The 14,298-nt window shown below is 51.5% G+C and overlaps 1 protein-coding gene and 2 pseudogenes across 1 annotated transcript in view; 1 reads left to right on the top strand and 2 right to left on the bottom strand.

The window, feature by feature from the left end:
- The first annotated feature begins 703 nt into the window (after positions 1-703).
- Positions 704-1,393, top strand: LOC103080114 (transcription initiation factor IIA subunit 2-like; annotated as a pseudogene).
- A 998-nt stretch (positions 1,394-2,391) lies between these two features.
- On the bottom strand, positions 2,392-2,702 carry LOC103085502 (protein BEX3 pseudogene; annotated as a pseudogene).
- Positions 2,703-7,743: 5,041 nt separating this feature from the next.
- Positions 7,744-14,298, bottom strand: part of SLC2A1 (solute carrier family 2 member 1) — a 28,744-nt gene continuing 22,189 nt past the window's right edge. Inside the window, exons 3-10 of the mRNA XM_007453005.1 lie at positions 12,967-13,127; positions 12,573-12,813; positions 11,750-11,912; positions 11,476-11,663; positions 11,112-11,216; positions 10,579-10,680; positions 9,169-9,372; positions 7,744-8,802 (exon numbers count right to left, since the gene is read on the bottom strand). Coding sequence (XP_007453067.1) covers positions 8,602-8,802; positions 9,169-9,372; positions 10,579-10,680; positions 11,112-11,216; positions 11,476-11,663; positions 11,750-11,912; positions 12,573-12,813; positions 12,967-13,127 — 1,365 coding nt within the window. The 3' untranslated portion in view covers positions 7,744-8,601. The remainder of the gene's footprint in view (positions 8,803-9,168; positions 9,373-10,578; positions 10,681-11,111; positions 11,217-11,475; positions 11,664-11,749; positions 11,913-12,572; positions 12,814-12,966; positions 13,128-14,298) is intronic.

Raw genomic sequence — 14,298 nt, 5'->3', positions numbered from 1 at the left:
CCCATAGGTGTGAATGGAAATGAGGCCACTTACAGAGTGTAGTTTGTGTTGGTGGCCCAAGTGCAGTTGCCTCATCTATACAATGGGTATAATAATAATAGTGTCCAACTCCTAGGATGTTTGTAAGGATCCAATGTATTCAAACATGTCACAGATTTAGGACAGTGCTTTACAAATAGCACTCGCTATCTAAATACTAGCCATTACTGGTATTAAAGATAGAAACTTGGCTACCAGGGATCACTGTGGCCAAGCAGAGATAGGGGAGAAGCCTCACTCACCCTGGCTTTTTCTCAGTAGGCATTTAGTTAGGAAGATTAGCTAGCTATAATCGTGGCCAGTAGTAAGCAGAGCTCAAAGAAAATGACAGGGATGGAGAAATAACGTTATCAGAAAATAAAAATAGCTCCTAATTTTTACCATTTCTATAATCAAGCACCACATTAAGAGTATACCAACTTGGTCTTGCCTAATCCTCACAGTTCTGTGGGGTAGGTGTTATTAACTGTGTCCTCTGTCAGCCTCCACTCCCACCTCTGTAGAAAGACAATAGAAGGTGATGGGAGAGGTGGGGGGAGGGTGGTCCCGCTGGGCTCCTGGCCCTGCAGCTTCTCTTGGCTCCTCTCCGAGGCAGGAAGCGCTTCTTCCACAGGACATCAGTGTAAACCTAAATAAGAAAAAGAATTTCTCCCTCCTAAGCCATATGGTACATCAGTTGCACAGAAATACCACTTTGGGAAACAGTCTTCAGGAGAGCCTCGATGAGCTCATACAATCTCAACAGATTACCCCCCAACTTGCCCTTCAAGTTTGACTTCAGTTTGATAAGGCTATATATTCAGTGTTGGTACAGAAGGTCAGGAACAGAGTCAATTCCACGCCTATGTATGTTTGGCTACCTTCCCTGAAGAGTTACTGAGATTTCAAACATCTGAAACATTATCTGCAGGATTGAAAGTCTCTGTAAATACGTACAGATTCTGCGATAATGTATGGACTTTCATATTGAATGATGTTGAATTCAGAGAGGTGACAGAACTTGATAAAGTGAAAATTGTAGCCTGTGAGTGGGACCTCTCTGGTGGACAAGTGGCTAAGACTCTGTGCTCCCAATGCAGGGGGTCCGGGTTTGATCCCTGGTCAGGGAACTAGATCCCACATGCCGCAACTAAGAGTTGCGCATGCCGCAGCTGAAGTTTCCGCACGCGGCAACCAAAATAGATCCCGCAGGCTGCAACTAAGGATCCTGCATGCCACAACAAAGATCCTGCACGCGGCAATGAAGATCCCATGTGCTGCAACTAAGACCCGGTGCAGCCAAATAAATAAATAAATAATTTAAAAAAGTGTAGCCTGCAATGGTAAAAATTCTGGCTCCAATACTACAGAATGAATAGAAAAAAATTGGCTTTTTAATGTCATCCTGTTATTGTTCATCTCTTTTCAAAGAGAAGCATAGGAGACTTTTTAAAAAATTTATTCTAGCATTGCAGAAATGACTACACTGTGCCATACTATCAGAGAATTCCAGTAGAAAGAAGCTTATACCTCTGTACCCTCTTACATTACATTTATTATACAACATGAAGAAACAGAACTTTCTTTTTAATGACACATCAAACACTGTTGCCTTCCTAAGACTATTCTTTAATAAACTCATTTTAAAACAAACAAACAAAAAGTGATGGGTATTCTTGCCTGGGCAATATGACCCCAGAGCCCACACTTCTAACCTCTACCCTCAGCTTCTTTGAGGGTTTACCACTGGGAACCAGACGTCAAGGTGGGGGGTCAACAGGCTGGGGTGGAGGCGGGGGAACTAAGACACGCCATAATTACACCGCAGTCTGCAGTAGGGTTTAAGGAAATAAATTATAGGCCCCCAGTACTTTGAGTTTTCTCGTTTAAAATTAGCTTTTAAACCCTAGGCCACGAGTATCAATGGTACTTTCTGAGAAACTCTGATTGAAGCCTGTTGACACAAGTGCTTTTGAAAGTTCAAAACACCAATAGATCTTGTACCCTCTGCTTAGAAAGAAAGGAGGGAGGAGAGAGAATATCTACTTCCCAGGTTTTATAAAGTTTAGGTTAAATTTATACTTATTCTTGTTTGGGGGTTTTTTGTGTTTTTTTTTTTTTTTTTGCTTTTTAATTGCTTTATTAACTTCACATTTTCCATGCAAATGGGTGAAACTCTACTGTTGACAGAAACTTAGATTGGGTGCCAAGGCAATCTCCAGTTAGAAGCTGGTAACAACACAGAACCCACCTGACATGGAAATTACATAAGGTTCAGAGCAAATGGATCAGAAAAGGCGTATCAGGAAAATGCAAGAAAAAAGAGAACAACAGTGGGAATCACAGTATTAATCTCATGGAAAATAGCAGGAGTCAATGCATAAGGCAAAATTCATCATGATGGTCATGGTGATTAGAGAGCTCCCCCATAAGGATATGTAGACAATTCCTCAACTGCATCTCCCTAAGTTTTCTCCTGATTTCGCTCATCTCTTCATGAACATTTCCATATAATCTCCATCTCCACCCATCCCATCTTTGACCTGCCTATTGGGTATGGCCCATCAGAAATTAGGGGCAAGTTGGCGAGCCTGTCCCCGTCTATTATTTCCTGCCGGCTGGTGGCCTTCGCCCCCTCCCAAAAGGCAGTTTTCCTTTCCTTTTTGCACAGGCTGCTCCATTTCTTTGTTTCCCTGGGCCTGTCCTTGCTGTCTCCTGCTCCTCCCGATTCCCGCCACAAGTGTGCTGCCGTGAAACTTAGTACTTATTCTTTATACTTATTTCTATCTTGCAGAGCAGTAGAAATTTCCAAGACTCGTTACTGGGAAAGGCAATGAAATTTCTGTGAGTCAGAGGTTTGTTTTCATAATTATCTTCCATGGGTTGTTTTCCCCTTACAACTATATTTTCATTATAGAAAACTGTATGTGTTGCAATATAGGTCCCCTCCAAGTTGCAAAGTATGTCACAGGAGGGTGGATTTGCTCACTAACTCTATGATAACTAACCTGCTGAGCATAACTGCATATTATAATGAACACAAACAAAATATCAAAACTGGGAAGTTTCTTCTTACATTAAAAAAATAACCCAAAACAAAACCCAGAGTCCTCATGTGATATATGAGGCCCTACATGATCTAGCATCCTGCCACCTCTCTGCCCTCATCTCCCTGTCGCCCTGGTCCAGCCATCCTGGCCTCCTTGCTTGTCCTTCCTTCAACACACCAGACATGGTCCTGGCTTTGTACCTTTGTACTTGCTGTTCTCTTGGCTTAGAAAGCCTTTCCCCCAGATTATGTGTATGATTTGCTCCCTTACTTCATTCACATTTGTTCAAATATCACTCCCTCAGGGAGACCTTCAAATTATCTCATCTAAAATCAAGCCACCCACCCCACCCTCACATCCATCATCTTCTATTCTTTGGTTTGCCTTTTCTTCCCCATAACACAAATCACCATCGGATACTTTATTTGTTGATTGTTGATTGCTGGATTTTCCCCACCAGAATGTAAGCTCCATGAAGGCAAATCTTTGTTTTGTTTGCTGCTGTATCCCCAGCCCTAGAACAATGCCTGGCACCCAGCAGGTGCTCAATAAATGAATGAAGTGAAACTAATTAAAAGATATGGGTTCCATGACAGGAAAGAGCTTGCACTGGGACCCTGCACCAGGTGGTTTAGGAGATGCCGACCATCAGAGCCAGAGATGACCTTGAGAAGGGAAGAGATCCCTGGGAATTCACAGAAACCTGGGGGGTGAGTACCAGACTTTATGAAGGGAGTGAAAGGGGGAATATGGAGGAACTCTAAATGACACATGCATCACACACACATTATCTTATTTCATCTTAATATCACAACAGATGAGGAAATTGAAGATCAGAAAGGTGAACTGACTTACCCATGGTTATTCAGCTAAGTAGCAGAGCCTCGATCTGAAGTCAGCTCTGTCTGACTCTAGAAACCATGTTCTTTTCAAGACACCACACAGCTGAGGAGAAAGCTTGGTGAAGAGTGTGTGTTCAGTTAAGTAACAGTTGAAGGAATGAACAAATGCTTCATAGAGAAAGTGTTAATTTGGTCATTTTTGAGATCAAACAGCCTTATGGAGAGACCAAAGGCAGACCTGGAGAAAGAAGGAGATTGAACAAAAAGTTTTAAGATTAGATAGTTAGGTGAGGAGCTGTCCAGGGAACACTGAGTACATCAGCTTAGCTGGATCTTAGAGTGTTAATGGAGCATTTTAGGAGATAAGGTCTCCAAGGACCCAAATGTGAAAGATCTTGACTGCTTGGTTATGGAATTTGGACTTTACCATGAGACGGTGGGGAGCATTAAGCTGTAGAGTAATGTGCTCAGACACTGCTTTCGGAAGTCATTCTGGGGTGCTGGGGATGGGATTACCAAATGGATTTATTGTAATAGTCCCAGTGAAGAGTTATCGCCAAAGCAGTCAATTCTCTCTGAACCCATGAAAGGTTGAGGTTAAAACCAGCCCTGACCTAAACATTCACATAACAGCCACTAGTTGGCAGCAATGTCCCAAGAAACAGGTGAGCCAGCTTCCAGGTAGGAGCTTCCTCAGCCAACTCCTTGGGCTGTGATGGGGTATGGTCACCTGGTGGAACACAAGAGTAGTTGGGAGAACAGCCTGTGTGGAGAGAACCCCAAAGACCCACAGGGGAAGGAGTATGTGGGGGTCAGAGGACAGGGTGATCAATGCCTGGAGGATGGTTGCGGTGGGATGGGGGGCAGGTGTGAGAGGGGAGGCTGCATCTGAGAGCTAGAAACTGATTGCAAATGGCCTTGAATTTCCAGGCTAAGAAAGCTGGACATTATCCTGAGGGAAATGGGGACCCAGGAAACCCATGTCTAAGTAGAAGAGAAACATGACTAGACTTGCCTTTTAGAAAGATCACCAAGATTGCAGTGTGGAGAATGAGGGGAAAGAGACAGGAAGCAGAGAGAACAGTGAGGAGGTGCTGTAGTGATCCCCAGAGAGATGATGAGTGGTCTGAACTAGGGTCAGCAATTGAAGTGGACAGAAGGGGTCAGATTTGTAGGCGACTTAAGAAATAAAAATCATAGAATGAGAAAGAGGGCATTAAAATGTAGTTTTCACAGAAGATAATGAATATTCTCTCCCCATTATTAAGAACACTTTCTGAATTGTTGGATTTTCTCCCTAAAACTGCAGTGGAAGAGCTCAGATCGTGGAACTTCTTTAGGTCTAAATTCACTCAGTCTGTGGTGGGAACTGGCGACAAAGGAATGACTTAGCAGTTGCCTCCCCACTGGTGGAATAACAGTCAACTGTACAGTGTGGAGAGGGCTTTGATGGAGGAAATACAGGACAGTGTGGTGTCCAGCGGGGGAACCTGATGCAGGTTTCCAGGGAGAGGAAACTTGTGAGCCCACGATATGCAAAGGATCTCACAAAACTGTCAGTGAGCTAAGCACTGGAAAAGAAGGGAGTCTGGGAGCAGCCCCGTTACCTGTTTACCCCTTTTCGTCACAAACCGTAGGCGTCACCTTATGCGCGATAAGGTGTCCCAGGTGAGCTACGTTCCCCAGGATGAAAGCGCTAACCCAGCCACGGTCGCCAGCTCCTGGAGCAAACTCACTTCCCAGAAGACAGACATGCTTAGCGTCCCTCAGAGGCTCCTGGACCGCCGCCCAGGGCAGACAGGCTGTGATTGGTGGGAGCCTGGGGCCCGCCCCTCACCAGCCCAACACTGCGGTTCTGATTGGTGGAGAAACCGCGTAGCCCCGCCTCCCCCGCCAGTCGGCAAAGGAGGCTAGCCAGGTGGGTGCGCGACTGCTGAGGGGGCCCTAGAGCACCGCTGTTACGGTCTGGGAGAGATGGAAGATCGCCCCGGCCCCAAATCTTCTACACCCGCGATGGACTGCAGTCCCTAGAGAAAAGGCGTCAAGGGACCGGAAGCTGTGCTTCCCGGAGCATTGTGGGCCCAGGCGGGGGTGGGCCGGGTCTTCCGGCGCCTGCGTGCACCTAGCAGTTGGGGAAATGGTGGCCCACGGCACGTTGCTGCAAGCCCTGTGAGGGGCGGGAACCCGGGAGTGGGTTCTCGGGCATTTTCAGACCAGGGTGTGGAGCCCTGGGCTGGGCTGGGCTGGGGCCGGGATGCTTCCGGGCTCCGCCCCGCTTTGGGGCCTCGGGTGCCACTGCTTTGCATCCTTAAGCTCACGCTTCTAGCGTGCTCCTTCCGCCCCAACCCCACCCCTAGTCCGTTTCCTTCCATCCGGTGGGAACAGCAACCAGGGTGCCACCATAGGATTTTAAGAGCCCTGAGTGCGCACCTGGCATCCGGGGCCCCTGACTCCTCTTTGCATTACCCCTCCCGGGGCCCCTGCGAAGCAAGAGCTAACTCCTTTCAACAGAAGCCTGCTGGGGCCATGTGGTAAGGCCTCCTCCATCGCACCTGGTCCCCGCCCTTCATAGGTTAACCACCCTGCCCCCAGGCTCAGGCAAGGCACAACCCTTCTGTGAGCCTCACTCCTGATTTGTGAGATGGGGATGGCTAACTCGTCAGATTCTCTGTACCTAATGATAATACACAGGTGCTGCCAATTACGATGTACCCGTTTTCCCTTCTCACCCTCTCCGTACAACCCCGCTTCATGGCAAGCAGATTTTATAGTTTAACCTGTGTGCAGTTATGAAGGTTCGACAGGCATATCCACCCCACCCCCCGATTTTGTCAGCTGAGCCTCTAGGGACAAATATCCTTGGTGCTTTTATTTCAACCGTTTTCTGAGTGCCTGCTCTGTGCCAAGCACTGTATTTAGTACTGAAGACCCAGATGAACCAAGTTGACTTCTTCCCATGAAATTGAGACTAGTGGGGGAAATAGGAACTTGTGATAAAGGTGGTGATAAAAGACATGTGATAAAGATACAGTGCCACAGGAAAGGAACAAATGAAGTACTCTTGAAATTCAGGGATTGGGAGAAGGGGGTTAGAAGTCTTTAGGGAGTGTGCAGTAGCCTATAAGCTGGATCAGAGGGGGCATTCTGAATTAAATAGACGGGAGAAGGCAGCTTGACAAGCTCACTCTGCCCACGCAGTGAACATGGTTCATTTTGCTTTGGAGGGGCTGGGGGTTTGGGGGGAGGAGTGGGGTAGGGGGTGGGGGGTGTGCAGTATAATTTTTTTTTTTTTTTGGCCACGCGGCTTGCGGGATCTTAGTTCCCTGACCAGGGACTGAACCTGGGCCACCACAGTGAAAGCGCCGAATCCTAACCACTGGACCGCCAGGGAATTCCTGCAGTATAATTGTTAAAAGCAGGGGTTTTAGCATATTTGCTGAGACTTCAGGCACATTAACCTCTTTGAGCCTGTCAAATGTACAGAGATAGTACCTACCTCACATTCAAGATAATGCATATCAAGGCCTGAGCATCAGGGTCAGCACATAGCTATCATTTTTTTGAATACCGGCTATCATACGTGAAGGAAAATGGGAATGCCTCGAATGCCAAGATTTTTAGATTTTTCTCTAGGTAATAGAGATCAAACAGATTTTTAAGCAGTAGAGGGTGTTGATCAAAGGTGCTTGGAAGTGACTGAATCTTGGAGTCAAAAAGTCTGGCGCCGCTCTAATAGTTGCTTCTTTCCCATTCCCATCCAAATCTGCCTACCCTCAACCCATATGCATTTCAGAACGATGTTTCTAAAAACCAGCCATTTATATCTGCTTAGGTAAGTTACAGAGTAAGGTGGTGTATTTACAAGTTGGTTTGTCCAGATATACTATAACTTAGTGTCTGTATTTAATATTGACAACCAAAAAATATATATAAATATCTTCCAACTATACACAGCAGGGCAGGATCACGTCTTCTTGAATAGTGAGTTCTCAGTTTCCCATGGCCCTCCTCTCTTGGTGACCGTCTGGCCCTCAGTGCAAAGGAGACTAGCACCTGGCAGCCCAGTCTGGCCCTTCCCCTCTCCTCGCTGTACTCCAGTGCTCCCAACTGGTCTCAGGCAAGAGAAGATTAATTTGAGTGGTTGGGTAGGAAGAGACAGGAATGGGCGAATCCTAATGGAGCCTGATCCTGGAGCCTGATCCCTAGGTGGGGAGACCCAGGCCCACAGAAGGAGTGGCCAGAGCCACCTCTTGGGGTAGAAGACTCATGGTTCGTAGTTCAATTAGTGTGTCCTTGGGTCATAGGTCCGGCCCTACAGATTAGCTTGGCAAAGAAGGCAAGTGTCTAGGCAGGGCTTGGTCCCCACCCTCAGGCACTGAGCCATTCAGGGTGAAGCCAGGGATGTGGATAAAGGAGACTCTGGCTGATAAAAAAATAATAACAAAATCAGTAATAAAAAAATTATAAAACCTGTTGCTTGTCTGAATAGATCTGAGCAACAGTCTTTTGTTAAAATCCTGGAGCCATTAAAAGTCCTGAATATTCTTCTGGACATCACTACTGGCTGAAGAAAAGAGCCCCAGGCCCAGCTCTGCTGAGATCTTGTCAGTTTGAAAGTCTCATCCAGCTGCCTGTGCTCCGAGAGATCCTTGGGCTGCTGGGAGCAGACCGGGCTGGTGGTGTGGGGCACCTCACACTTGTGAATCAGCTCCCAGGGGGTGGAACAGCTCCTCGGGTGTCTTGTCACTTTGGCTCGCTCCCCCCTGCCGGAAGCCGGAAGCAATCTCATCGAAGGTCCTGCCTTTCGTCTCGGGAACTTTGAAGTAGGTAAAGATGAAGAACAAAACCAGGAGCACGGTGAAGATGATGAAGACATAGGGACCACACAGTTGCTGAAAGATACACAGAAACACTTGGTTGGAGACCTGACCCTACATCGGGCCGTAGGACCTTGGATAAGTCACTTTACCTCTGGGCCTTTGATCTGAAAAAGGGAACACCCACCGACAACCCAGGAGCATTGGGATGTTAATATTAGACTCTGTGGCACCTGGCACGTGATAGGAGCAGGTTCCCATGGCAGGGCAGAACAGAAAATTCAAAGATAAGGAAAGAACCCTGTGTGACTTGGGCTTCTGAGCCTGTTTCCTCCCCAGCATGATTCCCGTAAGAACGGCAGGGACAGCATTTTGCACAGTGCTATGGGGTCCTGCATGCAGGAGAGAAATGCTGAGTGTGGGGACTCTGGGAGTTCTCACCTCCACATACTGGAAGCACATGCCCACAATGAAATTTGAGGTCCAGTTGGAGAAGCCAGCGACAGCAATGGCAGCTGGGCGAGGGCCCTGGCTGAAGAGTTCAGCCACAATGAACCATGGGATGGGGCCAGGGCCCACTTCGAAGAAGGCCACGAAGCCAAAGATGGCCACGATGCTCAGGTAGGACATCCAGGGCAGCTGCTCCTGTTGAGGACGAGAGACGGGAGGAAAGTTAGATTGGGCCGTGCTGGATCCTCAGAAGAAACAAACTGCAAAGGCAGCCCAAGGCAGGCCTAAGAGCTCTAGGCTGGAAAGCAGGAGGCCAGGGTTGATCCTGGATTTGCCGTGTGACTTAGGTACCCTGTGCCGGGTCTTGGATTCCTCATCTGAACAAAACAGTTTAAGTCCTGCATGGTCTGCCCTCCCAGAATGGTCATGTAGTTGCATATGGAAGGTGCTAAGAAGAGGTCCCTGAGGTCCCCTGGCTCTGGCTGTGGAGCAGTCTGCTTACAGTAGGAGGATGTGGAAGAACATTCCTGGGGGTGGGTGTTAGAAGGCTTGTAAGGTGCCCTACTCAGGACTGGCACAGAGCAGGCATGTGGTTTTACGTATAATCATTCTCGAGGAGGCTGCAGTAGAAAAGTTATATTGGCTTTGCTCCAGATCCCAGATCCGCTGCTCACTGCCTACGGTATTGCCAGGCCTCTCGGCCATCACCACACTCTCCAAGCCTTGGTTCGGCTGTAAAATGAGTGTACTGGTGCTTTCCTTGCCCAGATGTTGGACAATCAAGTGTTGTGTGTGAAGTGCCTGGGACAGGATTATCACAGAGATTACAGTCACGGGCTTGGGGCCAGCAGACCTGAGGTTGATTCCTGGCTTCGTCCTTTATCTGCTACATTACTAACCTCACTGGGGGAGGTTTCCTCACCTGAGAAATGGGAATATTGACTGAACTACACCTGTGTGTCGTGAGGACTGAGTGAGATGAGGCATGTTTCCACGCCTCTGTGGTGAGGAGGACATTACTTTTCTAGGGCTGTTCTGAAGATGAATTGAAGATGCAGAGGAAGACTTTGAAAAATTTAGTATCGGGCAAAGTAGCTCCTGGGGAGAGGGAACTTGAAGTCTGGGGCTAGAGGTGCGGTGGTGAGAAAGCACCAAGCAGCGAGGAGCCGTTTGAAGACAGGATGGGAGTGGGATGGAAGGAGCCAGCCTAAAGAGGCAGAAGGTCAGGCCCACGCCCGGGATTGGGAGGAGTGCAGAACCAGGGCGAGGGCAGCCCTCCCCCACACACACCTGGCCTCCAGTGCTGCTTGCCAGCCTGGGGCTGAGATAGGCACTGTGGGGTCTGATGCCCACGTGAGCTCCCCCCACCTGCCGCCTCGCCCCCAGAGCGAGGCAACTCACCAGCAGCGCCAGCGCGATGGTCATGAGCACTGCACAGCCTGCCATACCGGCCAGGCCTATGAGGTGCAGGGTCCGCCGGCCAGCTCGTTCCACCACAAACAGCTGTGGGCAGAGAGGATGTCAGTGCAGCCTGCCTGGTGCCTCTCTGAACATACCCCTTCCTCCAGGAGGGTGGCCCCCAGTGCTGGGAAAGCCACGTGGCACTGCAGAGATGGACGCCTCCTCCCTGGGGCTCAGCTCGGGGACTACATAGGATCTGAGGGAATGAGAGCTGGACCCCGAGAGCCAGACAGCTGAGCATTCTGGCTGTGGCCTTGGGCCAGCCATTGCACTTCTCTGAGCGTCAGTGTCATCAGCTGTTTGATAGAGTAATGAACTTGACGAGTTGTCCAAGATGAAATGAGAGAGCACTTAGGGAGCCCGTGATGCGTGCCTGGCTCACAGTAAAGGCTGTTGTTTGGTCATGAGGCCCTGAGGCCCCAAGCTGGACCCCAGATGCCGACTGGCTGTGGGCAACGATGCAAAAGACTCACCGACACGACAGTGAAGGCTGTGTTGACGATGCCGGAGCCGATGGTGGCATACACAGGCTGCTGCACCCCCGCCTTCTCGAAGATGCTTGTGGAGTAATAGAAAACCTACGGGACACAGAAGTCGCGGAGCTCAGCCAGGTGCGGTGGCTCTTCCCCGGCCTCTGTCGCAGTGGGGGCAGGACACACGGTCAGTAAAGAATGAAGGGGACACTGCACCAGTGCCCTCGTGGGTTCTGGTTCTAAAGGACAGCTGCTCCTCTGGCAGGGGCTCGTCTGTTGTTTTAAGGGTGGGACCTGTCCACAGCACACACTTGACTGCAGGGTTTGGCTGGGGCCGCAGGAAAGGGTGGGTGAGGGCACTCACAGCATTGATGCCAGACAGCTGCTGGGACAGCTGCAGCACCACGGCAATGAGGATGGGCTGACGGTAGGCGGCCGAGCGGAACAGCTCCAGGATGGTGACCTTCCTCTCCCGCATCATCTGCCGGCCCTCCTCCTTCATCTCCTGCAGGTCGCGGGTCACATCCGAGGTCCCGCGCAGCTTCTTCAGCACTGGGGGGGCCGGAGGGAAGGCGGGGGTGGCTCAGAGCAGGGAGGAGGCCGGGGCCGGGGGCGGGGAGGGGCAGGGCCCGCCGTACCGCTCTTGGCCCGGTTCTCCTCGTTGCGGTTGATGAGCAGGAAGCGGGGGCTCTCAGGGCAGAAGGGCAGCAGAATGCACTGCAGCAGGGCTGGGATGAAGATGACGCTCAGCAGCAGGGGCCACAGCTCCTGGTTGCCCATGATGGAGTCCAGGCCAAACACCTGGGGGCGGCAGGGCCAGAGCAGCAGCTGTGAGCACCTTGCCCTGGGCCCACTCGCGGCCCCAAGCCACCCAGGGACCTTCTTCGCCTGCTTTGTGGCAGCTGCTGCTTTGGAGAGAGAGGGCTCTAGTCCTCAGTCCAGCTCTGCCACTAACGTGAGGCTTAACTTCTCTGAACCTCAGTTTCCTCATCTGTGACAAGGGGGAAGTAGGACCTGCCTCACGGCATTAGTGGGGGATAGATGGCAGGGCTACAGACATGTCTGGCAGGGGGATGGGGGCTGCTACTTTGCCACAGGACGATTTAGGGATGGGGCAGGGAGAGCCTCGAGAGGGCAGTGCATATATATATGTATACAGGCATCAAGGCGTGGAGGTGTGAGACAGTCGGCATGTTGAGGAACCAGTGGGCTGCCCTGTGGTTGGATCCCCACAGTGAGAAGAAAGGACGCGAGGCTGAGTGGGCTGGGATGAGAAGGGTCAAGGCATCTGGACTTGCTCTCCCACCGGGGGGCCCCGGGAGAATGGTGAGCGGTGGTGTTCTTGGGACCTGCACCTAGGATGTGTCTACGAGGCTGCCCTTTGCAGGGCTGTGGAAGGCCAGGTGAGGAGTTGAATCTGGACACACACCTGAGGCACTGGAGCCGTGGGTGGGGGCTTACCTGGGCGATGAGGATGCCGATGACGATGCCCAGCTGGTGCAGGGTACCCAGGGCCCCGCGAAGGTCCGTGGGGGACACCTCCCCCACGTACATGGGCACAAAGCCAGTGGTCAGGCCGCAGTATACACCAATGACGAAGCGACCCAGGATCAGCATCTCAAAGGACTTGCCCAGTTTTGAGAAGCCCATGAGCACAGCGGACACAAAGGTCAGCAGGTTCATCATCAGCATTGAATTCCGCCTGGGGGGCAGGACGGGGAGGAGGTCACAGGTCAGGCAGGTCCCTGGACCCCCCGGAGGCCCCAGGGGCTGGGTCATAGGTAGACCCTAGGACAGCCAGGGAAGGCCCCCCACCTCCCACTCCCTGGGCAGGGCCAGGACCCCTTCTGCTCACCGGCCAAAACGGTTAACGAAAAGGCCCACAGAGAAGGAGCCAATCATGCCCCCCACGGAGAAGATGGCCACAGAGAGGGACCAGAGTGTGGTCAGTGTGGTGGGCAGGATGCGCTCCCCATAGCGGTGGATCCACGTCTGGTTGTAGAACTCCTCGATCACCTGCAGGAGCAGAAGCAGCCTGGTGGGCGAGGCCAGGACCCAGTCATCCTCCTCCCTTGCACTCCCCCGCCTCAAAGAGGACCATTTTATCACGGGATGCTAGAGGGGGCCCAGGGGCCCAGCACCAGGCCCAGCCCCAAACTTGCTGCTTTCTTACACCGGATGCCACCCCTTTTGTGGGCCTCAGCCACCCACACCACCGAGGGAGAGTGGTGCCGGCTCTCATACCTCCCTCAGAGGTGGTTTCCAGTGCCCTGTAGTTTCAGGCGCTCAACAGGACTTTCTGGGGATGATGGCAAGTGAACAGTGGTGGAAGTTCAGGCATAGCAGAGAGAGGCTCAGAGAGAGAGTGCTTCTTCCCGCATGCCCCTCCCCAGTCCCCGTTCCTGGGGAGGAAATACAGCTGGACAGAGGCCCTTTGAGGAAGGGAAGGGCAGGCTGACTCTGCACTCAGGCCTGGTGTGAGCAACTTGCACACAAATGCTTGTGAGACCCACCCCCGGCTGGCCTGGAAGCTCCCCTCTGAAGGACCCATGGCCTCGTCCCCTCTCTCAGGTGCCCAGTTGGCGGTACAGGGAAAGCTACAGACAAGGAAGCAGTTCCAGGAACTGGAGACACCTGTCCTAGAACAGGCCTCCCGCTAGCCCTGCCCCCACCAGAGGGGGGGCCTGGCTGGCCCAGGCCCAGGCCCAGGCATGTGGCAGGCGGGCAGCACTGGCTCTGCTTGCTCACGCTCACCCCTCCTCTCAGGTGATGCAGATACATGCCCAGTGCCTCGGGACAAGCCAGACCCACCCAGCAACATGCGCAGCCACAGGCCCACTGTACCCAGAAACAGCCTCCTGTGTACACACGCCATCACACACACGAGCTCGCGTTCACATAATCTGAATATTCCCGACTTCAGCCAGTCACAAACCTGCATGCCCCTCTTCCCCTCCCCACTTGCAGCTCAAACTCAACTCCACGCGAGCCCAACCTATCTGGCACCCCTCCCCACTGCAAGTTTGTGTGCACCGGGCAATATGCAGCCTCTCATACAGTATGATCTCCACTGGCACCGCTCTTGGCCCTCCGTAACCCTCCCAAGCTCCAGGGGTCTAGCAGAAGAGGAGGCTGTGGGAAGCCACAACTGCCAAATGGGGAGCCAAGGCCCACAGTCCCAGGAATG

Source organism: Lipotes vexillifer, unplaced genomic scaffold (assembly GCF_000442215.2).
Source record: "Lipotes vexillifer unplaced genomic scaffold, Lipotes_vexillifer_v1.1 scaffold683, whole genome shotgun sequence".
Taxonomy (NCBI): Eukaryota; Metazoa; Chordata; class Mammalia; order Artiodactyla; family Lipotidae; genus Lipotes; species Lipotes vexillifer.
This window is presented reverse-complemented; position numbering and strand designations above follow the sequence as displayed.